Source organism: Giraffa tippelskirchi, chromosome 14, assembly GCF_054371585.1.
Source record: "Giraffa tippelskirchi isolate mGirTip1 chromosome 14, T2T-mGirTip1v1.2.pri, whole genome shotgun sequence".
NCBI classification, from domain to species: domain Eukaryota; kingdom Metazoa; phylum Chordata; class Mammalia; order Artiodactyla; family Giraffidae; genus Giraffa; species Giraffa tippelskirchi.
This window is the reverse complement of record NC_137288.1, coordinates 54,816,074-54,838,404: the sequence shown is the minus strand read 5'-3', so window position 1 is coordinate 54,838,404 and position 22,331 is coordinate 54,816,074. Positions and strand designations below refer to the sequence as shown.

General features: G+C 49.3%; 2 protein-coding genes across 9 annotated transcripts in view; one reads left to right on the top strand and one right to left on the bottom strand.

Moving 5' to 3' along the window:
• PRELID3A (PRELI domain containing 3A) overlaps positions 1–1,883 on the bottom strand; it is a 42,997-nt gene extending 41,114 nt beyond the window's left edge. For 4 of the 5 annotated variants that reach the window (XM_081561751.1, XM_081561749.1, XM_081561748.1 and 1 more), the window contains exon 1: positions 1,771–1,883. Coding sequence is in view for 1 of the 5 variants with exons in the window: in XM_081561746.1 (XP_081417872.1) it covers positions 1,625–1,824 (200 nt within the window). In the remaining 4 variants the exon portion in view is untranslated. Of the gene's footprint in view, positions 1–1,624 lie in introns of all 5 variants that reach the window. The other variant, XM_081561746.1, reaches the window with a different exon arrangement.
• Positions 1,884–2,019: 136 nt separating this feature from the next.
• Positions 2,020–21,116, top strand: AFG3L2 (AFG3 like matrix AAA peptidase subunit 2). Of its 4 annotated transcripts, none has more exons than XM_081561708.1 (17): positions 2,020–2,264; positions 6,190–6,289; positions 6,692–6,769; positions 7,075–7,184; positions 7,326–7,478; positions 9,485–9,559; positions 10,518–10,639; positions 12,464–12,737; positions 14,596–14,733; positions 15,201–15,354; positions 15,651–15,758; positions 15,859–15,984; positions 16,490–16,600; positions 17,015–17,130; positions 17,516–17,716; positions 18,957–19,151; positions 20,500–21,116. In XM_081561708.1, the coding sequence occupies exons 1-17, from the start codon at positions 2,148–2,150 to the stop codon at positions 20,737–20,739; spliced, it is 2,418 nt and encodes an 805-aa protein (XP_081417834.1). In that variant the 5' UTR covers positions 2,020–2,147; the 3' UTR covers positions 20,740–21,116. The 4 variants fall into 4 exon arrangements, with proteins under 4 accessions (XP_081417834.1, XP_081417832.1, XP_081417835.1 ...); XM_081561706.1 differs by having other exon boundaries at positions 10,515–10,639; XM_081561709.1 differs by having other exon boundaries at positions 7,326–7,482; positions 9,489–9,559.
• The last annotated feature ends 1,215 nt before the right edge of the window (positions 21,117–22,331 follow it).

The following is a 22,331-nucleotide window of genomic DNA, read 5'->3' as shown; positions in this document are numbered from 1 at the left end:
TACTCTCCAGACTCTCAACCTCCCTTCAGTTCAGTTCAGTTGCTCAGTCATGTCCGACTCTTTGCAACCCCATGGACTGCAGCACACCAGGCCTCCCTGTTCATCACCAATTCCCGGAGTTTACTCATACTCATGTCCATCGAGTTGGTGATGCCATCCAACCATCTCATCCTCTGTCATCCCCTTCTCCTCCCACCTTCAGTCTTTCCCATCATCAGGGCCTTTTCAAATGAGTCGGTTCTTTGCATCAAGTGACCAAAGTATTGGAGTTTGAGCTTCAGCATCAGTCCTTCCAATGAATATTCAGGAATGATCTCCATTAGGATGGACTGGTTGGATCTCCCTTAATCCCTAGCCAGTGTAGAAGATTGGCCTTGGGCTATCTCCTAGCAGAGCAGGGAGCAGTATTCGCAACAAACCATAAAACCACGTTGCACCTAAATCATCACCACTGGCCAGGTGGAAGAAGATATCCAAAAGGTACATAAAGCAGGCTCAACAGCTACATAATTCTGGAAAGGGTGACCCCAGCGCGGACTCTATATGGACCATAGTCAGAGGGGTATTGTTAATACATACATACCCCTGGTTCCTACCCCTACTTGGACCTCTGTTCCCAACAGTACTTTTGCTGAATTTTGGCCCCTGCCTTTTAAACCTACATGTTAGATTTGTTTTTTCCAGATTACAAGTTTCACCTGCAGGTGATGGTATGCCAGGGATTTCAACCTGGCCCACATGAAGATGGAGACAACCAACATCACCTTGACTGCGCCACAGCCTCCTACTCCCTGGGCTCCATCAGTGTCCCAGAGACCCCTACCTCTGACAGCAAGGTGGTCTGGACCCCACAGGTAGGGACAAGCCCCTGCTCGGCTTGAAGCAGCTACAGAAGGTGGCCCACCGACCCTTCGACCCTTAAAGGATTCTAAGGGTCCAGACTCCTTGAGGGGGGCAATTAGTGTTAGAGCAGGCAGAATGAGCAGAGAAGGGGGCGTGGGCCATGTGACAGGAGACCCTACATCCTGTGACCACGGGGTTCTTGAGGAGACAGACAAGGGCGGGAACCTCCGTGTCGGAAAGTAACCTTCTGCTAGTTAAGCCTTCGTTACAACAGAATCACCACCGCACCCGGGCAGCGCCCGTCCAGCGCCGGCCACCATGACAGACCCGAAAGACCAAACGACGAACAAAAGTCGCTGTCCCCTAAGGAGGCGGCGACGGGAAGATCCAGAGGAGTCCCCCGAGTCCCGCCCGTTAGCAACCCCTCTTCCCCGCCGTCCCGCCCACGTTACCGACTCTCAGGGAGAAACCTGGGACGGCCACCCCGCTCCCGCCCCGCAGCCTTTGAATTCTCTTCGTGAGGAAACGACCCAGCCTCCGGGGCCGCGGCCAGGCAGCGAGACTCAACCCTGAACTTAGCTCCCGCTTCCCCGCTCTTCGCCCGCTGAGGAAAGCCCATGCTGCGCACACCTCAGTCGCGGTCACGCTTGCCTGCTCAATCCCAACAGGGAAAGAACGCGCCCGCGTCCCCGCTCCCCCCAGCAGGGCCCTCACGACTTGACCCGCCACAGTCTCTCACGCCTCTTCCCTCATTTCTTCCCCTCAGGCCCCGTGGGCCTACCTCGCCCGGGCGCACAAGTTCCCCTCACTGTTGGGAGCCTGACGGCCGCGCCGCTTCACCTGCCGTCGGCCGGGTTCCTGACGGCACCGCCACTGACAAGGCCCCACAGAACAGATGCTCAATAAAGTATGTGACGAGGGACCCACCGAGAGAGGTGTCCGAAGGGTCGAAGGTAGCCTCTGCCTGAGGGAAAGATCCATTCCGCGGGACCTCAGCAGCGTCGGCTGGGCGCACCAACAGGTGCAGCGCCTCGGGGCGCGCCCGACCCGGCCCCGCCCCCTCCTGAGAGCGAGTCCCCTCAGCCCCGCCTCCGGTCCTGACTGGGGACGCTCCGGAGGCGGGGCCGCGGCCCGGGGCCAGAGGGCACGCCGCCGTGCGGCTGACGTCAGCGCGCTGGAGCGGGGTGAGGCGTGAGAAGACGCAGACGAGCGTGGGGTCGCGGGCGAGCCTCCGCTCCGGGTCCTCTCGGCCGTCCGGTGCCGCCCCCGCGTCCGCTCCCGGCCTGAGCGGCGCGCCGGCGGCCATGGCGCACCGCTGCTTGCTGTTGTGGGGCCGGGGCGTCTGCCGGCCCCGCGGGCTGCCCCCGATGCTCGTGCCTGGCGGCCGCGCGGGCTCCACCGAACGGCTCTACCTGCGGACGGTGAGTCCGGCACCCCCGGCCCGCTTCCGGCCCGGCACCGGGCGTCAAGGTCACGGGCCCCGCTCTCGGTGTGGGTGTCCGGGGGGCCTGGAGACGGGTCTCGGGGCGGCGGGGCTACCCTGCGCCTGGGAGGCCTGTGGAGCGGAGAGCCCTGGGTGGGAGCCGGCTGCGCGGGCTCGGGGGTGGGGCTGTCGCCGCCCGGCGGACCGGACACTAGTAGATGGGGTCGTTAACGGTGTCCCCCACCCCCACCCCCGAGGAGCGCTGCTCTGTCGCCGTCAGGGCCGGGCTCCCGGAGCCGAAGTTGGCTGTGCCCACGGCGGACCCTCCCGGCGTAGATTGAGCGCGCACGAAGCTCCGGCGGTGGTGGGCGAGCCCGAGGGTCAGCCCAGGAGGTGTTCTCAGATCTCCACGGAAAGAGCGTTCCTGATGTGTCCTCCTCGGAGCCCCCTTCCCTGCCCGTCTGTCGGTCTTCTCTCTTGCTCGGAGTGGCCCTGCACGAGGCCTTTTTTCCGGTTTTTGGCATTGCATCCGTTTCCTTGTCTTACTTGCTCGAATCCCTCCCTCTCTTGCCTCTTGTGAGTACTGGACTCAGACCTGTAACAGGCAGGTAGGGATCTGCCCTGTGAGTTGGCAGGGTTTTTGTCAGGAGTCTTCTCTGAAAGGCCTTGCTTGGGAGTGAACCTCGAATGCCGAGGTGTGAGGAAGTCTCCTGCTTGTGAAGGTGCGTGACACACATTTCGTGGTCCTGCTTTGAAGATCTGGGTTGGGACGCTGGAGCATCACTCTGGATTTTCCTCTGGGTTTGTGCATCTGTTAAGTCTGTTCTCATAATGAGACTCTGGGGAAAAGATTTCTATGTGTGTGCTTTCACGCATTGGAGAAGGAAATGGCAACCCACTCCAGTGTTACTGCCTGGAGAATCCCAGGGACGGCGGAGCCTGGTGGGCTGCCGTCTATGGGGTCGCACAGAGTCGGACACGACTGAAGCGACTTAGCAGCAGCAGCTCAGGTATAATCCTCAAATGATTGAAACTGAAGTTTCACAACTGAAAAATACATCATCAAACATAAAACCTAATTTTTAAAGTGAGGTGCTCTATATTTAAGTTTTGCAAATTCATGTCTTTTATATGTACTATTTGAATGGGCTTAGATTAGATAGAGAAAAAAAATTCATCGATGGTTCTTTTGTGGAAAATAATCTTATCATTAAATGCAGTCATAGGTTATTGCTAGAGGTATCCCTGTTCAAAACAATTTGAAAAGATTCTAAAGGGGACTTATTATTCGGCAAACTAATAATATTTATTTATACTGTGTGTCCAGTTCTGTACTTCATTGTCACACAAAGACTTGCTTAGTATGATCATAGTAATACTCTGAAAGCTGCTTACTCTTAAGTGGCTTTCAGAATAATTGGAAGTAATTTAAATGTGGGTATTGCCACACAGTTTTAAAAGTGCTTTTCTATGTCTTATTATTTTTGATTCTCACAGTAGTATCCTGGGGCACTCATCTCCCATTGTAGATGTGGGACTTTGAGGCCCTCAGTATCATGAGATGTATTGAAGATCATCATGCAAAAAATCAAATTTCCAGCTTTACCAAAATTGAAAGTTCTAACACCATTTGCCTGATGAACTCTGGGTCCTTCAAGTCCCAGGCTAGGTGTCACTTCCCTGTGACGTCTCTGGCTCCCTTAACACGTGACCCCTTCCTTCTCTGTGCCGCCTCTCCACCTTTATACTGAACGGTTTATATTGTTGCATGTGTGGTACCTTTCTGTATCTTTCTGTCTTTTCTGAGTTTCTTCCGGGCAGCACTGCTTCTGGTCCCCTGGTGGACTCCCCCCTGCTTGGCAGTACCAGGCCTGGAGCAGAAGCTCCGTGACTTGTTGGCTTGTCCAGCGTGGATATCAAGTCATTCCAATCCACACCCTTAATGGGTTTGGCATTCGGAAATATTTATTCACACACAACACACTCTTATCCATTATCAATGGTTATTTCTTAGGCCAAGTGTTCTCAGCCGTCAGGGAGGGCCCAACACAACAGAAGCTCCAGGTTCTCTCGGACCAGCATTGCTGTCAGCCAAGAACAGTGTCACTGTTTCTGTCCTACTTTGCAAGTAATTGTGTGTTGATTTGGAGCTAAATCAGCTCATTCTTTTATAATTGACATTTTCTAATTCAGATATCATAAAATCCACCGTTTTAAAGCGTATTTACTGTTCTGTGGCTTCTCGTATATTCACAAGGAGCTGCAACCATCACCCACTATCTGTTGCCAGAACATTTAGAAGAAGCCCTATGACTGTTAATGGTCACTCCCTGTTTCTCCCCAACTGTTCCTCCAGCCCAGGCAACTGCTGACCTACAGCCTCTATTATTGGCCTGTTTCAGATGTTTCATAAACATGGCATCATGTAATATGTGATCTTTTGTGTCTGGTTTTTTTAACTTATCACAATGTTTTCAAGATTTGATGGTACCCTCTATCTACTTCATTCCTTTTTTTATGGCTGAATAAAATTCCCTTGTGTGCATATACCACATTTTCTCTGTTCATCATCAGTTGATGGACATTGGGTTGTTTCCACTTTTGGGGTATTATGAAAAATGATATTATAAACATTCAAGGTTTTGAGTGGACATATTTTCATTTTCTTGAGTAAGAGTGAATTTGCTGGATCATATGGTAACTTAACTCTTCATTTAACATTTTGGAGAATGCCGAACTTCCAAAGCAGCTGCACCCGTCCCCCAAGCAGCGCATGAGGGCTCCAATTTCTGCCGATCCTCACTGGCACTTGATAGTGTCTCTTTATTTTTTTATTATAGCCACACTATTGGGTGTGAAGTGATTTTGTATGGTTTTGTGATATTTTATTTTTCTCATGAGACCATAAAGGAGGCAAACGAGGATGGGTCTAATGCAGATAAGCTTCACTTTAAACACTCTCACCTTATGTAAAAGCTTGTCCTCAAAAAAAATGGTGGTGAACTTTTCACTTTGCCAAATGATAGGATCACTTGAACTTCTTAACTGTCAGATTCAGCTATATCCCCTTCAGTGCCTCTACACCTAAACATTTAATAAGGAGCTTGTTCATTTTGTTTACATTATACTCTAATATACCTAGGCAGGGCTTCCCTTGTGGCTCAGCTGGTAAAGAATCCACATGCAATGCAGGAGACCTGGGTTTGATACCTGGGTTTGATCCCTGGGTTGGGGAGATCCCCTGGAGAAGGGAAAGGCTACCCACTCCAATATTCTGGCCTGGAGAATTCCATGGACAGCCTGTGGAGTCACAGAGAGTCAGACATGACTGAGCGACTTTCACTCTCATACCTAGACAGTATTTACAGTTTTTAGCAAATATGTTACTTAAAGCAGAGATGTATCTGTAAAGGGACTTAGCAGGATGACAGTGTATCAAATAGCTTCAGCAAATGCTGCTAAGATAAGGACTGTCAGATGTTGGACCATGACTTCCTTGTCTTTGAACCCAGGTAAAGTTAGTATTGTGCTCACAAGCAGCATTGTTCTGTAATGTCAGATAAATGATCTTGCAGTGTGATAGACCCTGCAGGTGGGGTGTTGGATGTTCATGGCAGTTTGCCTTTTAAATGCTACACGTCAAGGGAACAATGCCAGAGCCAATGTGTTGGGAATGAATTGTACTCAGGCTGCAGCTCTTAATTCAGTGCCTAGGTTGGAGGTGCTCTCGTCTTCTGGGTGAAGTGTGTGTCTCCTAGTTCTCAGGGGACTGGAGCGGCCCAGGGCTGGACAACCCTCGTGCTTCCTTCAAGGGGGGCCATTCTGTGCTAGACCGTAATCACCTGTTTGAAGGGTGAAATGAAGCTCACTTTAGACTCACCTTGATGTGACTTTCATGCTTCTCTTTCTTTGTTGTGTTGCAGCTTTATCGATATGCCACAACTCAGGCGAAAACCAGCAGGAATTCCCTTCTGACAGATGTGATTGCTGCTTATCAGAGACTCTGTTCTCGGCCTCCAAAAGGTAAGCGCTCATATGTGACTGTGATGAAGGACATTGTTACACAGACTCACTCTAGGCCGTCCTCAGCAGGGCAGGTGCAGAGGTGTGGTTTCAGTTGATTCCTAACCACCCCACCTCCTCACTCTCGTGATCAAAGCCACGACATTGTGTTGCCTTCAGATGTGGCACCTTTGTCAGTAATGACCTGGGCAGGCCAGCAAGACTTTTTCTTGGACCCCTCAGGGTTGTGACTATACCGTCTAGACTGTGATTTACTCCTGTACAAGCAATGCTATACTTCTAGCTTTTTCTTTTTCAGGATGAATCAGCTGCTTTAAAAACAAAGAAAAACAAAGAACATACATACACAAAACTTGATAAATTTTAGTTTGAAGATATTAAATTTTTTTCCTTTTCTAACAGGATTTGAAAAATACTTTCCCAATGGAAAAAATGGAAAAAAAGCTAGTGAACCTAAGGAGGTTATGGGAGAAAAAAAAGGTAATATTTGAGAAGACTGTGTTTGAACTTACTGTTTTCTCCTGGCTTATGATGTTGCTGATAGTTGTCAATGAACAAGGAACGTCTTAGCTTAAGTCAGTTCTGAGCCCCCTGTGTCTGAAGTGCCTGGAGTGTCCCTGGGGGCTCCCCCCTCTCTTTTAGTCTCAGGCTTCCTCATAGCACTGTGTTCAGTAACTGATCAGTTGCCATAATGCATTTTGCAATGAGTTCATTAAACAACGTTAACGGAAACATTGCTGAGAGATTCAGATGCTGCTGTGGACACGCTCTTTGTCTATTAACAGAACCCAAGCCAGCCACTGCCCCGCGTCCTTCTGGAGGAGGAGTTGGTGGTGGTGGTGGAAAACGAGGTGGCAAGAAAGATGACTCTCACTGGTGGTCCAGGTTCCAGAAGGTTCGGTTCGTGGCTTTGGCCCCTGCCCGCCCCTGGAAAGCCTGAATGGTGCTCATGGCCCTGGGAGGGTTCACACCCCACACATTAGAGACTGCGTTGTCTCGTCTCACTCTTCAGACAAATGTCTGCTTCCTCACTCAGGGTGACATCCCGTGGGATGACAAGGAATTCAGGATGTACTTTCTCTGGACCGCCCTGTTTTGGGGAGGATTCCTGTTTTACTTCCTGTTCAAGAGCTCCGGGAGAGAAATCACGTGGAAGGACTTTGCCAACAACTATCTTTCCAAGGGAGTAGTAAGTATCGTGTGGGCCACAAGCTGCAGGGATCAAAGGGTGAGTTCAGGTTAGGCCAATAAAGTGATAAACAGCCAGTACGTTGCCAGGCTTGTTCGTCATCAAGTCCTGTATTGTATGTTTCTAATGCTGGAAAGTTTAGCAGCCAAGGAACCTATGAGTTTTGACCCAGCAGTTTCCAGACTGACCATGAACCCCCTGTATTGCTCACCCTGGAGAAGCTAGTTCTGGAGCTACTGCTTCTGACCTGCTCTGGCACCTCGCCTACTCGGTCCTCTCCCTCCTGCCATCAGCTGCCTCTCTTCCCTCCCTGGCCAGCCCCCCTGGGCTCCAGCACAGCATCACTGCTGTGACCTCCTGCACTCCTGGAAGTGGGTGAATAAGTGAATCAGGTTTTACTGCGAGAGTGGACAGGCTCTGAACGAGGCCCCAGGCAGGAGCTCTACCTCCGGGCTGGGTCTTTGCCAGTTAGACCCTGTTTCGGCTCACTTAAGATGCAGTGGGCTATAAGGCACATGTTATTTTACACGTTACTTAGACTGAGTGGACTGCCAGTGACCCTGTGACATCTTGTCAGCTGTCACGTACATTCTGTGTCTGAGAGGTTAAAATATGGAAAATGTCCATCTTAGAAGTCAGGAAACAAAGGGATAGTAAGAGAAGCAGGATTCGGACAACTCCGAGCCTCGGGGAAATGACTTAACTCTCATTACTGATGTTTTTTAATCCATGGAATGAATAAAATAAGGATATTAATACTTAAAAAATATAAAGAATCTAAAATTATTTTTAAAGATTGTCCAGTAAGGTGAGGACGGACAGAATGAAAACAGTCTTTCAGATTTTGAAGCAGGTGTCTCGCTCATGAAGGTGAGGCTCTCGGGTGTGTAATTCTCAGGTGTCGTGGAGAGCCTGCACTCTGACCAGTGACTTCTGTCCTCTGAGTGTGGGGACAGGCCCCAGGGAGAGTTCTCTGTCATCACGTCTCCTCCTGACTGGCTGGCTCTCTGCAGTTGGTCTGTTGACCCAGCAGGTTTATGGGGGACAGAGTCCTTTAGTCAGTGCTTTCCAGACAGTGTGCCCCTATTCTGGCTCTTCCTGGGGTCTCCCAGGCTCCCTCACTTTGCATCCTGGGCTGATACCTTCCAGACTCCCTGCCAGAGTGGACTTGACGGCAGCAGGGAGCAGGCCCCCACCAAAGGCGCTCAGCCCCCAGCAGCCTGAGGCCTCAGAATGAGGTGTTAGAGTCCATCGAGTTAGGAGGGTCCAGAGAAACAAGGTCAAACCATCTGAAACCTCAGAGGGGCAAAATTTAGGAAGTTTTGTAACGGCAAGTGAGGACATAGAGCAGTGGGAGCGTTTCAGAGAACGTTTGGCGGGAGCATGAGTCGGAGAGCAGTGTGCAGCATCCAGCAGAGCTGAGGGCAGTTGTGCCCTGCAGCCCAGCCGGCTGTGTTTACCACAGTCATGCATCCCAGGGAGTTCCAGGAGACAGGCCCAGGCATGATGTGTAGCAGAGTCCACAGTAGCATTGTTGGTGTTGGGAATAGTCTGAAGGTCTTTGAACAGAATGCATAAATAACTTGGGGTGTGCTTATAAAATGGGTCCATGCAGAACTGACATGTTAGCAAGGAAAGGCCTTACAAATACAGTGATAGAAAAAAAAGTTATAGAAAAACATATGCCAAGCGAGACCATGGTAAAGTTTAAAAACAGGCAGAAGTGAATGTCTGTTCAGGGTTAGGTCTTTGTGGCCCAGGACCAGGCTGTGCTTTGGGGTGGCCAGCACCAGTGCCCAGCGGCCACCCCTGGGTGTGGGGCATGACTGGGTTTGTGATGGTTTGTGATGTTTTGTTTCTCAAGCTAGAGGGGAAAACACAGGGTATCTTTACATTATTCATCATTTGTCTTTGTGTGTCTGAAATATATGCATTTCAGATGAGCTTAGAAGAATGTTTCAAGTCTTTCTGTAAATTTACGTTTGAATATTTCTTTAAAATTCCAGGTAGACAGACTAGAAGTCGTCAACAAGCGATTTGTTCGAGTGACTTTTACACCAGGAAAAACTCCTGTTGATGGAGTAAGTGATGTTGTTAAGTGATGTGAACTAGCTGTCAGTTAAGTTCTCATATTTAAAACTGAAAAGCCAGCGTTCCCTCACTTGGCTGCGTCAGAGCCGAGCAGCAGAGCAGCTGTGATCTGCACTAACAGTGACAGTATGACCCTTGTGTCCATCATGTGTGCAAGAATTGGGTCATTGGTTTGGTTTGGTGATCACATTGGCCGTACATTTAGGAACCAGTGAGTAAAACCTGGTTTTCAGTATTCCAGTGTCTGTGATTTTTCAAGACTGAGAACAACTGGTTAAGAAAAAAATGGTAAAATCCGAACTGCTTATGTCTTGAGACAGCTTTTTTCAAATCAGTTTAAGAAGTGTTCTGATCATATCTCTCCCAACTGTTTTGTGATGTTAATTTCTATTTGTTTTCTTATTGTTTAAAAATATTTATATTTCTTGTCCAACCAGTTTGAGCTCTGTTCCAGAGACACCAGGTTGAGTTGAGGGGATTATTGGTGGGGTACAGGTGAGGTTCCTGGTGATTCCCAGCCCTCCTGGGCCAGAGCCCCAGGCCCACCCCCAGTCCCGAGCATCCTGCAATCTTCCGGCTCACCCAGGGCCGGAGCCCATCCTGACACTGAGGAGTATCATTGCAGCTGCACTCTGGTGTGGGACCAGACAGCTGAGAAGTCCTGGGGAAAGGACGCTTGTTTGTTTATGAAAAAGGTTGTCTTTTCAAGTAGAGTTTTTGTTTTTCTGAGTTTATAGTATTAGGACCATAGAGGAGTGCCGGAACTGTAGAAATGCTTATTGGCCAAGGGTTCTCACTGAGTAAAGCTTAGTTAATCTTAATCTCATTGGGTTTTTTAGTTTGTAAATTTGCAGTATTTCTGAAAAATTCTTAGGAAGTTAAACTCTTTGTTTCCTCGTTGTTCCCCTAACAAAATTAGGACATTTCGCTTTCCTGTCTTTATAGCAGTACGTCTGGTTCAATATTGGCAGTGTGGACACATTTGAGCGGAACCTGGAGACTCTGCAGCAGGAACTGGGCATAGAAGGGGAGAACCGGGTCCCTGTGGTCTACATCGCCGAGAGCGACGGGTGAGCCTTGGGCAGTGGACTTGGGCAGCTGCCTGTGCGCCCAGGGCTCACGGTGTATTCTGTCACCAGGGGGCAGCACATCACACTTTGTTTTCTCATCAGGCCTCTCAATCTGGCCTGAGTTCTTTACAGCCATTAGTAACTTACTAGTTTTTGCTAGAGACTGGTTGGTTTTTTGCATGTTGATATTTATCTTAATTAAGCAGTGGTGTGGGGTCCATGTCCAATACACTGACCTTGAGTAGGATTTTAGCATAAAAAGCCCCTTTGTGTTAAAGGGCAGCATGCCCACCTTTTAACTGTCCTTTATGTTTATATTTTACAAAATTTCCAGGATTTTTAAGTAATGCTTCTTCCTCTTTGGTCAGAGCTGCTTCTTCCCTTAGAGGTAATTTGTCTTTAGAAAGACCAGTTCTGGGCCTTGAGGAAGGGCTTGTTGATTTCAGGGGTTGCCTGTCTTTGGTTTTACTTGGGAATGTATGGCATTTGAGTTCTGCCCACAGACACCCAGGTGGATCTCAAGGCAGTGACCCATTTGCATTAAATGCAGAACACATACCTTGATTAAGAGTTTGGGAGTGAAAGTAGAAATAAAGCTTGATTTTCTTCTACATGTAAAACAGCATGCTAACAGAGCTGATGGTCTTACTCAGCTCTGGGGACTCTCTTGAGTCATGGTTTGTATACCCCTACAATCTCCCTGCGGTATTTAGGTCCTGCCACCTATCAGAGTTGTTTCACACTTGGGATGATGTGTTCCTCAGTCCCTGAGGTTATCATACAGTTACTTTACTTTACAAGCTGGTGCTGAAACATTACTCAGAGTCTTATTGCGTGTTATTTAAACCTTTATTGTCAGTGCATTGTTTTTTTTCCTCTAGAAGTAAACCAAAGGTGAACTGTTCATGGTTCTTGCTGCCTGCTGTAGCAGCCTTTAGAGTTTTGTAATAGATAAAAAATTAGAAAGCTAATCCTTATTTTATTCTTGTTTCATTTTTTTACCAAAACTATGTACCAAATTTTGATCTAAATTCCTTAGGTTAAGTTAAACTAAATTGCTTTATGTTACCCAGTATATGTCTATGTTGGAGAAGGAAATGGCAACCTACTCCAGTAGTCTTGCCTGGAGAATCCCAGGGACAGAGGAGCCTGGTGGGCTGCCATCTATGGGGTCGCACAGAGTTGGACACGACTGAAGCAACTTAGCACTTAGCACATACGTCTGTGTCCACAGTTGTGTGGAATTTAATTTAAGACAAACAGAAGGCAGAGACTGTAAATCATCCCTGAGCCACTCCCCAGAGTGTGTGAGGGTTGGTGGGCACCCTGCCCCCGGGCCTGTGTGAGCCTGCACAAGCCTCCCCACCACAACTGGGGAGATAGCGCTCCCTACCGCTGCCTTTGCACAGATTAGATATTTAGAAGCTATCCCTTCAGAAATAGTTGATCCAGTCCAATAAGAGGACTGGAATGTCTACCCAGGCTAATACCAGAATTGTATTAAAATTATTAAGTCAACGAATTTCTTTGAAACTCATATGTAGTGACAGTAGGTTGTGGGTCTAGCCTGTGTATGTGCTGGTTCCTGGGTGGGAGTGACGCAACCCTGGAGAGTGTACACATTAGGAGCAGGTCTTCCTTTGGTCTTACTTTCGGAGCATTTGCTTCAGTGACACTGATGCATGTAAACTCTCCTTGTGCCTCAGGTGAGGTGTTGGGTTACCTGGCTGCCCAGGTAGAGCGTGTGCATGTTCTGCTGAGGCGGGTCCCTCGCAGGGCGGTCTGAGTGGGCACCCTCTGAGCTCTCGCTGTTTGTGTCTGCAGCTCCTTCCTCCTGAGCATGCTGCCCACCGTGCTTATCATTGCCTTCCTGCTCTACACCATCCGGAGGGGCCCAGCCGGGATTGGCCGCACGGGCCGGGGCATGGGTGGGCTCTTTAGTGTCGGAGAGACCACCGCCAAGGTCCTCAAGGATGAGATCGATGTGAAGTTCAAAGATGTGGCCGGCTGCGAGGAGGCCAAGCTGGAGATCATGGAATTTGTGAATTTCCTGAAAAATCCAAAGCAGTATCAAGACCTAGGAGCAAAAATCCCAAAGGTAAATGAACATTCAGAAATCAGTTTTCAGCTTATTAACCCTAAATCTTTTGAAGTGTTTCTTGATCTCTGAGGTTATAATTTTATGAAGTTTGATTACTTCCACAGTAGCTGCTCTTCTCTCCTTCCTCTATTGTAACCTGCTAGTCTCTGTTTAATTCCTGAGTCTTTTCAGTCGACTGTCCCTTGTGAATGTGTCTCCTTGCAAATAGTGTGTCTCTTTCCCCCAAAGATGTGTGTCCCCTTCCCTCATTGTGCTGCTTTCTCCCCACAGTGTGATTTGGATGCCCTGTCTTAGCACCATAGTCCCAGGCAGGCTGCCTCTGCTCTGGCCCTGCCGTCCCTCCCCCAGCAGCTTGAGTGGACAGTCTGCCTGATCTAGCACTCACATTCCAGGCAAGGGGCTCCATAGAGTGCAGACCTCCCTGCCCCTGCCCTCTTCCACCACTACCTACTGCCAGTCTCGGGCAGCCTTGCCCATCTCTACTCCCAGGACCAGGCTCAGGCTTAAAGCTCAACGTTCAGAAAACTAAGATCATGGCATCTGGTCCCATCACTTCATGGCAAATAGATGGGGAAACAGTGGAAACAGTGTCAGACTTTATTTTGGGGGGCTCCAAAATCACTGCTGATGGAGATTGCAGCCATGAAATTAAAAGACGCTTACTCCTTGGAAGGAAGGTTATGGCCAATCTAGATAGCATATTTAAAAGCAGAGACATTACTTTGCCAACAAAAGTCTGTCTAGTCAAGGCTATAGTTTTTCCAGTGGTCATGTATAGATGTGAGAGTTGGATGGTGAAGAAAGCTGAGCGCCGCAGAATTGATGCTTTTGAACTGTGGTGTTGGAGAAGACTCTTGAGAGTCCCTTGGACTGCAAGGAGATCCAATCAATCCATCCTAAAAGAGATCAATCCTGGGTGTTCATTGGAAGGACTGATGTTGAAGCTGAAACTCCAATACTTTGGTCACCTCATGTGAAGAGTTGACTCATTGGAAAAGACCCTAATGCTGGGTGGGATTGGGGGCACGAGGAGAAGGGGACGACAGAGGATGAGATGGTTGGATGGCATCACCAACTCGATGGACGTGGGTTTGGATAGACTCCAGGAGTTGGTGATGGACAGAGAGGCCTGGCCTGCTGCAATTCATGGGGTCGCAAAGAGTCGGACACGACTGAGCAACTGAACTGAACTGAAAAGAAAATATTTAATTAAGGTTTTAATAAACTCGTTAATAAAGTTACATGAGAGAGTCTTTTCTAAAGGGAATCATCACTTCCTTGATTTCATGTCCTGCCTTCATGGATGAAAAGTTACATTTTAGTTTTATAATTTGTTGTACTTACTTAAGTATGTGTTCACATCATACTTAAGCATTTCCACGACTTAAGTAGTTATAGTGTTTGAGCAAACACATATTTTTCTTTTTAAGTTCATCATTGGTTATTAGATATTTACTTCATCTGTGAAATTTTAAAGGAAAGAAAATAAGCAAAATGTAAACTGGAAGTGTCATATTTGAAGTTAACCTCAAGTGGTTTTTTAGTATTTGCTAGATTCCCAGCTTAAGTCACCCTTTATATACTGTTAGATCTAAAAAGCAACACTAAAAATCTTGAAAAGTAAGGGAATTATTTCACATTCTTGCCAGGTTTTTTAAAACAAAGTAGTCTCTAATAATCTTTTCCTTTCTCTTTTTATTAATAAAAGCATTTTATCTTTGTTTAAATGTTTAAGAAATATTTGGGATATGTCACTAAAATTTATAGACAGATTATACCTTGAAATTATTTATGGATATGCAGTTTATTTTTCTGAAATTGTAGTTCAGTATACTTTCCCTTTTTTTATCTGAAGGGTGCCATTCTCACTGGTCCTCCGGGCACTGGGAAGACACTGCTGGCTAAGGCCACGGCTGGAGAAGCCAACGTCCCTTTCATCACCGTTAGCGGGTCTGAGTTCTTGGAGATGTTTGTTGGTGTGGGCCCAGCTAGAGTAAGTCTCACCTCTTGCTGTGTTAACTCAGCAGGTTGGAAGGTGGGCGCAGGACCCCTGCCACAGTGGGTCTGGGGTACCGCCCACCTTGGGGCGATGGCTGGGTAGGCTTGAGGGGTCACGCCTTTGCTGTGTGCCTGCATGGCTGGGCCTGTGAGTGAGTGTTATAAAGTCTACAGCTCTACCCTGTTCCCTCTTAGTAGGACAGAGGTGTGTAACATCAGTTTGTTGGTGTTTGTGCTTCTTACACAACAATAATTGACAAGATTTTAGAAATACTTGCTCATCTTACATCAGTTTCACACCATTTGCCACATGACTTCTTTGCTGCTCTCACCTTTTAACATCTGTGCTGTACAGTGCTGTACACAGATGGTCTTCCTGGGGGCAGGAAGCTTGGTGTCTGTTTTTATTAGGATACTACTACTCACTTGTTAGGTGACCCCAGTGCTTGCATTTTCATCCAGGTCCGTGATTTATTTGCCCTTGCTCGGAAGAATGCCCCTTGCATCCTCTTCATCGATGAAATAGACGCGGTGGGAAGGAAGAGAGGCAGGGGCAACTTTGGCGGGCAGAGTGAGCAGGAGAACACGCTCAACCAGCTGCTTGTGGAGATGGACGGTGAGCGCTTCATCACCTGTGTCTATCCTGTGCTTTCCAGTTGTTCTTCCTGTGTCTAAAATGAGAGTCCTGTGCTGGTAATTTGTCTTTAAGTAGTTGATCATTAGATCTTTAGGTGTTAGGTATGATAAGGGCAAAATGAATAGTAGGAAAAATCATTTAAACTTGTGACTTAAAAAAACTACTAGATAATGGGAAAAAAGCAGTGGTGTATGTGGTGCTCTTACATTCTTGACAGGGACACATTATTTCTCCTCACAGCATGTAACAGCAATGATGCCTTTGTCTGTCTCCAGGATTCAACACAACAACCAATGTGGTCATCTTGGCGGGCACCAACCGACCGGATATCCTAGACCCAGCTCTGATGAGGCCAGGCCGCTTTGATAGGCAGATCTTCATTGGTGAGATGGCTTTCTTGCCCTGGGTTCAGGCCAGTTCTCCCAAGGAGAGGTTGCAGCTGTTTCATTATGATTTTTTCTTCCTTAAAAATAATTTCTCAAGGACCACCGGACATTAAGGGAAGAGCTTCTATTTTCAAAGTTCACCTCCGACCTCTGAAGCTGGATAGCGCCCTGGAAAAGGAGAAGCTTGCGAGGAAGCTCGCGTCCTTGACCCCGGGGTTTTCAGGTGGGTGAGCTTGACCCTTGGTTCTGTCTACAGGATGCAACCCTTCCTTTCTCGTTCCCTCTGTCCATCCTTGAAGACTTAACATGAAGCAGGAGGGACCACCTGCAGCCTGAGAAGAGTGTATTCATGGGCACAGATGCCTCAGAGTTCCAGGGGCCTGGCTGCTTAAAATTTTTTGTTGAGCACATATATTGTGTTGTGGCTTATTTGTGTTGCCATATACTTTCTCTGAGAAGTTAATTCACAGAGAACTAAGCATTAATTGGTGGGCATTTTAAAGCACAGTCTTAGTTTGTTCCCATCATATGGTCTGTGGAGATAGATTACTGCCCATGGGTATCTGTCCACTGCTGGTCCTTGCAGTGTGCTTGAGGGGCCAGGGTTGTGCTGGGCAGGCCTGGGCGCTGGAACCTCCTGGTGGTGGGGACCTGGTCTGATCCCTCTTCAAAACTGTGACCAATGAGCTTGGGTGTATCTGGTGGAGAGCTGCTGTGTTTTTTCACAGGAGCCGATGTTGCCAATGTGTGCAATGAAGCTGCTTTGATCGCCGCGAGACACCTTTCAGATTCCATAAACCAGAAACACTTTGAACAAGCAATTGAACGAGTGATTGGCGGTAAGGCAGCTGGTGGACCGCACATCCAAGAGCTGACGGCATGACTGAAGCCGGGGAGTATGTCCACCCAGGCCTGGAGTTCGCAGGCACCTTGGAGTGTCTGCACAGAGGCTTCCATGTTGGATAGGTCTGAGACAGGCTGAAGGCAGGGAGAGGTCTTCCCCTCAATTATAGCAGTCTAGTTGTTTTCTTTTAAAAAGCACTCGTAGCCTTCATGTTTTCCAAAAATGTCATTGCGTGAGTCTAATGTGGTCTGAGCGAGACATAGGTGATGGATAAACAGCTGTAAAACCAGTTAGACTGGGAAGGCCTGTGATGTGTGTTCTTTGTGAGGCCCTGAGTGGTGGTGTGTGAGCCTCTCTTGATGTTGTTGTCGCTAAAGCAGCAGGCTTTGTTTTCTGTTCTGTATGTCAGGCTTGGAGAAGAAAACCCAGGTCCTACAGCCAGAGGAGAAGAAGACCGTGGCATACCACGAGGCAGGCCACGCAGTTGCTGGTTGGTACCTGGAGCACGCGGACCCCCTCCTGAAGGTGAGTGGCTGGGGGGATGTAGTGGGAACGTCTGCCAATGGCACCGGGGGGAGGCATCATGCATGGACAAGTTACAAAGTTTGGAAAGAAAAGGGTCTGGAAGCTGGAGGGATTCACTCCGGTGGGTCAAGTTGGCAGGGGACCCTGCTCGGCAGCAGCCCTACTGTCAGGCCTGCGCATTCGCAGATGGGTTTTGTAAGAGACAGAAGCACTGTGTAGGAGTCACTTGGGGTGAGGTTATCCCAAGAAGAAATGCTCTGCTGGACCAGCTGCCCGCCCAGCTGCCTAGCCGAGCCCATGGGGTTGCCCGGCCTTGATGCTTTGCTCACCGGTGGGTTTGTCGGCTCCGCCAGCTGGGTGTTCAGTGCTGCTGTTCTCTCGCCAGGTGTCCATCATCCCACGGGGCAAAGGGCTGGGCTACGCTCAGTACCTGCCACGCGAGCAGTACCTCTACACCCGGGAGCAGCTCCTGGACCGCATGTGCATGACCCTGGGCGGCCGCGTGTCCGAGGAGATCTTCTTTGGCAGGATCACCACCGGCGCCCAGGACGACTTGCGCAAAGTGACCCAGAGTGCCTACGCCCAGGTAAGAGGACAGGTGGGCTGCCTCCTCGCCACAGCGCAGGGTCCGGAGCAGTCCTGAGGCTCCACTGGCCTGGGGTGACCAGGCGAGTGTTCCTCCTCCAGAGAGGTTCAGTGTGAGGTGATCAAAACTTAACGATTAGAAACTTATATTTTGGTCACTTGGTATTTCAGATTTACTGAGAGTGTGTGAAGCCTGTCTGCAGAGTTTAAGTCTAGTTTCAAACCTGTAGGACCCCACATGGACTCCCCCTAAGCTGGGATCAGTCACCCTGTCCACGCACCCCACCCCCACCCCATTTGCCCCCATTCCTAGAAACAGTTGGGGTGCTCTTTTGGACCTTGATGTCAGTGATTTTGGGAACTCCTCAACTGTGATTTTTTTTTCTTTTTTCTGTGTTCTAGCACCTCATCCAAGTTTTCCCGACTCTGACTTCTGTTGTTATTTCATATTTTCCTCACATTCCTGATTTTGGATAGTCTTTTCTGAAGTGGGGTCACAGTTTTCATCTGTTTGTGGACATCCCTGCTTCCCACTTTCCTATCTGCATGAAGTTTGTTTTCCTGATCTTTTAGGAAGAAGGTGGATTAAGACAGTGTTTCTAGTTTCATGGTTTTAGAGTATTTTTTTCTGTTGTTTTCATGAACTTTTGAAAAATGTGCTTCCTGCTTTCTGAGCTGTTGCTGCTCCCCTCTCTTACCTGCACCTCCTCTTTTCTAGTCAGTTTGGATTTTACTTCTGGAAGTTTCTTCTTAAGGTGGGGCTCTGTGTGGTTACCATGGGGGTCTCTCCAGAGCCCAGCCCGGCCCCGAGGACTCAGGGAAAGTGCAGGCACCCCTCCCGGGTTCCTGGAGCAGCCCAGGTGACGCAGGAGGAGCCTCTGGGTGCCCGAGGTCATGGCTTCCATCTGTCACAGGCTCTAGCTCCTCCTCGCCTCCCCTCATGCAGAGTGATCTCACACACGTCTCATGACTGCTAGGGTCTGTTCCCACTTGTTTGCTGCCTGTCTTGGTTGTAGATATTGTCTGCCGGTTTCTGGTCTTGTCCCCACTGCCCTGTTTATGCAGAGCACTTGGTCTACTTAGCCGACTCAAGGCTGCCATGTCGTTTTGCCGGGTTGAAGAGTAGTTCTGCAGTGAAGTGTGTGCATTCAGTGTCCATGTTGCCTTGTTGACATTTTGTAAAACCCATGAGCTTGTGAGCAGAAATGGATGCCCACCACTGGCCACGCCTTGTTCTTCAGATTGTTCAGTTTGGCATGAACGAGAAGGTCGGGCAGATCTCCTTTGACCTCCCACGTCAGGGGGACATGGTATTGGAGAAACCTTACAGTGAGGCCACCGCGAGACTCATAGATGATGAAGTACGAATCCTTATCAACGATGCTTACAAGAGGACAGTGGCCCTCCTCACAGAGAAGAAAGCTGATGTGGAGAAGGTAGGTGCCGACTGTGGGAACGCTCCTCTGCATGGTTTGCAGAGGCAGTTGAGGGTGATGAGCTGGCTGGTTGGCTGGTTTGCAGACGCTGCCATCTCCCTGTGCCCGCTGATCCCGGTTCCTCCCTCCGTCCTGATGCTCTGTTGGTGGGGATGACAGAGAGCAGAGGCGAGCGTGATCTTGGCCCCTGGCTCCTGGAAGCTTGAACGCAGGCTTAATGAAGTCTGCTCATAGTACCAGACACACGGCTGAATCTGCACTCACCTTGCCACGTGCTTCCAGGTGCAGGCCTGCTGGCCTGATGGGGTTCCCCATTGCTTATCCCCTCTAGAGCAAAGGCAGTCTTAGTTGCCTAGCAGTGACTGAACCTCAGCGTTGAGAGTTGAAGAGTCTGTGTCTCGTTAGAGACAAACATGTGGATAAAACGACAGGACATCTGGGATTTTTTCCAGAATAATCCAGGGAGCAGGTGGAACAAAAGTGATCGTGAACAGTGGTTACATGGGGTTGCATGGGTTTAGTTATCCTTTTTTTTATATATATTTTTGGTACATATTTGAAATGATCCATAATAAAGTTTTAAAGAAACTTTAAAGACAGAAGAAAATTGCTTTATTGTTTGGAATCTTTAAAAACAGCATTTAACATAAACTACAGATGGGGTGAGTTTCCAAGTTTGGAGTCATCTGAGGAACTGAGTCTACTACAAGGTCCATTTATAGTTTAACTGGCTTCGTTTCTTGGTGACAGAGGCTCTCGTGTGACCTGTTCCTGCCCTCTGACACCATCGCTTGCCTCCCCTCTTGTAGTTGTGGGCCCCCTTTTTCTGTGGCCGTGTGTCCTGTCACATTTACAGTTCAGCCACACAGAGACCAGAACTTTGAGATGCATGTTTGTGTTTGTCTCTATTTTGTCATCCTCCCTTTAAAATTCCCCATTTCTGTCCTTTCCTCATCCCACCCCTGCCACTTGTGTCGCTTCTTCCTGCAGCCTCCCCAGAGCTCCTTCTGCTCTGGGAGCCATGGGGAGCTCTTGCCTCCTTTGGAAGTGAGTGGGGCCCAGGGACACGGCTTCTTGCCCTTCCTCAGGGTTGTCCCTCCTTGACATCTGTGCAGAGCTCCTTCCCCACCCTACCTCCCCAGCAGGGCACAGAGTCACACCACATTGCATGCCGCCCTGCCCTTCCTGGGGACATGTGTTTTCCAGGATTTTTATACTTATTAAAAGTTAGTGAGGGTAAAGTTCTCGAAGCCCTGTTTTGGAAGGAGGTTGGTTGTAAATAAAAGGAGGTTAGCTTGGAGAGATGGCGCTGGGTGGCTGTATTTAATCACAGGTGTTCATGTTCCAGGTTGCTCTGCTGTTGTTAGAAAAAGAAGTGTTAGACAAGAACGACATGGTGGAACTTCTGGGCCCCAGGCCATTTGCGGAGAAGTCTACATATGAGGAGTTTGTAGAAGGCACCGGCAGCCTGGACGAGGACACTTCACTCCCTGAGGGCCTGAAGGACTGGAACAAGGAGCGCGAGGGCTCGGAGGAGCCCGTGGGTGAGAAGGTGACCAGCCAGGTCCAGGGCACCAGCCCCGCGTAGCTCCTGGTGCTGCACCCTCAGAGCCACCCCAAGGGCACAGCGCGAAGGGGTGCTTCATCCTCGGCCTCGGAGATCACCGGGCGGGAGTGCGTCCCCAGCCTCCAGTCTCCTGTACCCTCACGTGGGGGTGTGCTCGCCATCACCCGCCCTTCACTCCCACCTCCCTCAGAGTCTCCCTCTGTGATGGGCTGTGAAATTAAGAGTATTTCTACTTGATTTAATATTTTAAAGACAGAACCCAAGCTACATGCTGCTGTTCTGTGATGGAGTGGTTTTCTAGGAGAGCTGTGTAACATATTTAAAAATATGAATGTATTGTGTAAATACGGCTTTATGTCACAAATAAAGTGTAAATGCTGCGTTTTTCCTTCTGAACACACAAGGGTCACTGGTGCTGCTTAGGAGACATCCCTTTAGACAACACAACGGAAAGGAACTGAAGGACATCCACATTTAGTCTCAGGCTGGCTGTTCTCTTCCACTCCCACAAGACTGTCAGTGATGCCTCGACCTGTCCAGCCTGAAGGGTGAACTCGGTGTGAGGTGTGCTGACCCAGATGAGCTGGTGAGCCCATGCGATGGCCTCAGGGCACACACTCAGTTGGTCACAACCCAGCCTTGGTCCCCCGTGTGCGTCTCCAGTAGACGTGTGACCACCACAGCGGGCTGAAGAGTGGAGAGAGCGTGGCCCCTGGGCTGGAGAGCCCTATGTCTTCATGAGGTCACTTTCGCTGTTAGAAGGGGTGACGTGCTGCTGCGTCACCAGAGAAACCAGGGCTGCATGGTCGCAAACCAAGGTCAGAACCAGGCAGAGCCCCAGGAGTATGTCAGTCTCCAGTGCCTCCTCTGGACGTGGAGACCCACCACATCTTGGTGTTTTTATTCCTCTTAGCAGCTTGCTTTCGTGCTGTCCCGACTTGGTTGTGTGTTCTTAATGCAGGGGAACGCATTGTGGGGCTGACTTATCCAACCTCAGGCACAGAACTCGCGCATCCCTGGAGGGCACTGGACTAATGCGGTAGCCCAGGCGGCCCCCTTGTCCTGGGATGGTTCTCTGAGACTCTGGCTCACCAGGCCACAGAGCACCAGCAGCATCCCGGGAACCAGGGCTGTGGGTACCGACCACAGCCCACATCCCTCAGGGATGATGAGGTGCTCCTTGAGCAGAGCCCGTGGACCAGGAGGGCCCTGCGAGTAGAGGGGCCAGTGGGTGCCGTCAAGGCTGAGCTCCCAGGCAGTGCCAGGCATGAACCTGGCCTGGCTCCAGGCTATGCGTGATGCCCCTCAGGAGGGACCACTTCTCCCCTGCACTGTAGGTGAGTCCTGCATGGCGCCAGTGAGGCCCAGTACGGCCGCTGCAGCCTCAGCGCAGTTCTCATCTACACCCGTGGAATATGAGCAAGTCAGGGCCTGACTCAGGTCTGGCCACCAGAACACACTCAGGACACTTGTCTCTACTCCAAGCCCCGTCAGGCCTCGCAATGCAGAGGGATGGAGAGAGATGTTCACTGTGGTCTCGCAAAGTATTAATAGTTCAGGTTTCTGCACAATGGGATCTGTTCTTACCTTGGGTCAAGTCATGCTGTGTGTCT

Coding starts and splice junctions, on each gene's coding strand:
- AFG3L2 (XM_081561706.1), top strand. CDS start 2,148: ATGGCGCACCGCTGCTTGCTGTTGTGGGGCCGGGGCGTCTGCCGGCCC. Junction 7,185..7,325: donor GGTGGTCCAGGTTCCAGAAG/GTTCGGTTCGTG, acceptor TTCCTCACTCAG/GGTGACATCCCGTGGGATGA. Junction 15,985..16,489: donor CTTGACCCCGGGGTTTTCAG/GTGGGTGAGCTT, acceptor GTTTTTTCACAG/GAGCCGATGTTGCCAATGTG.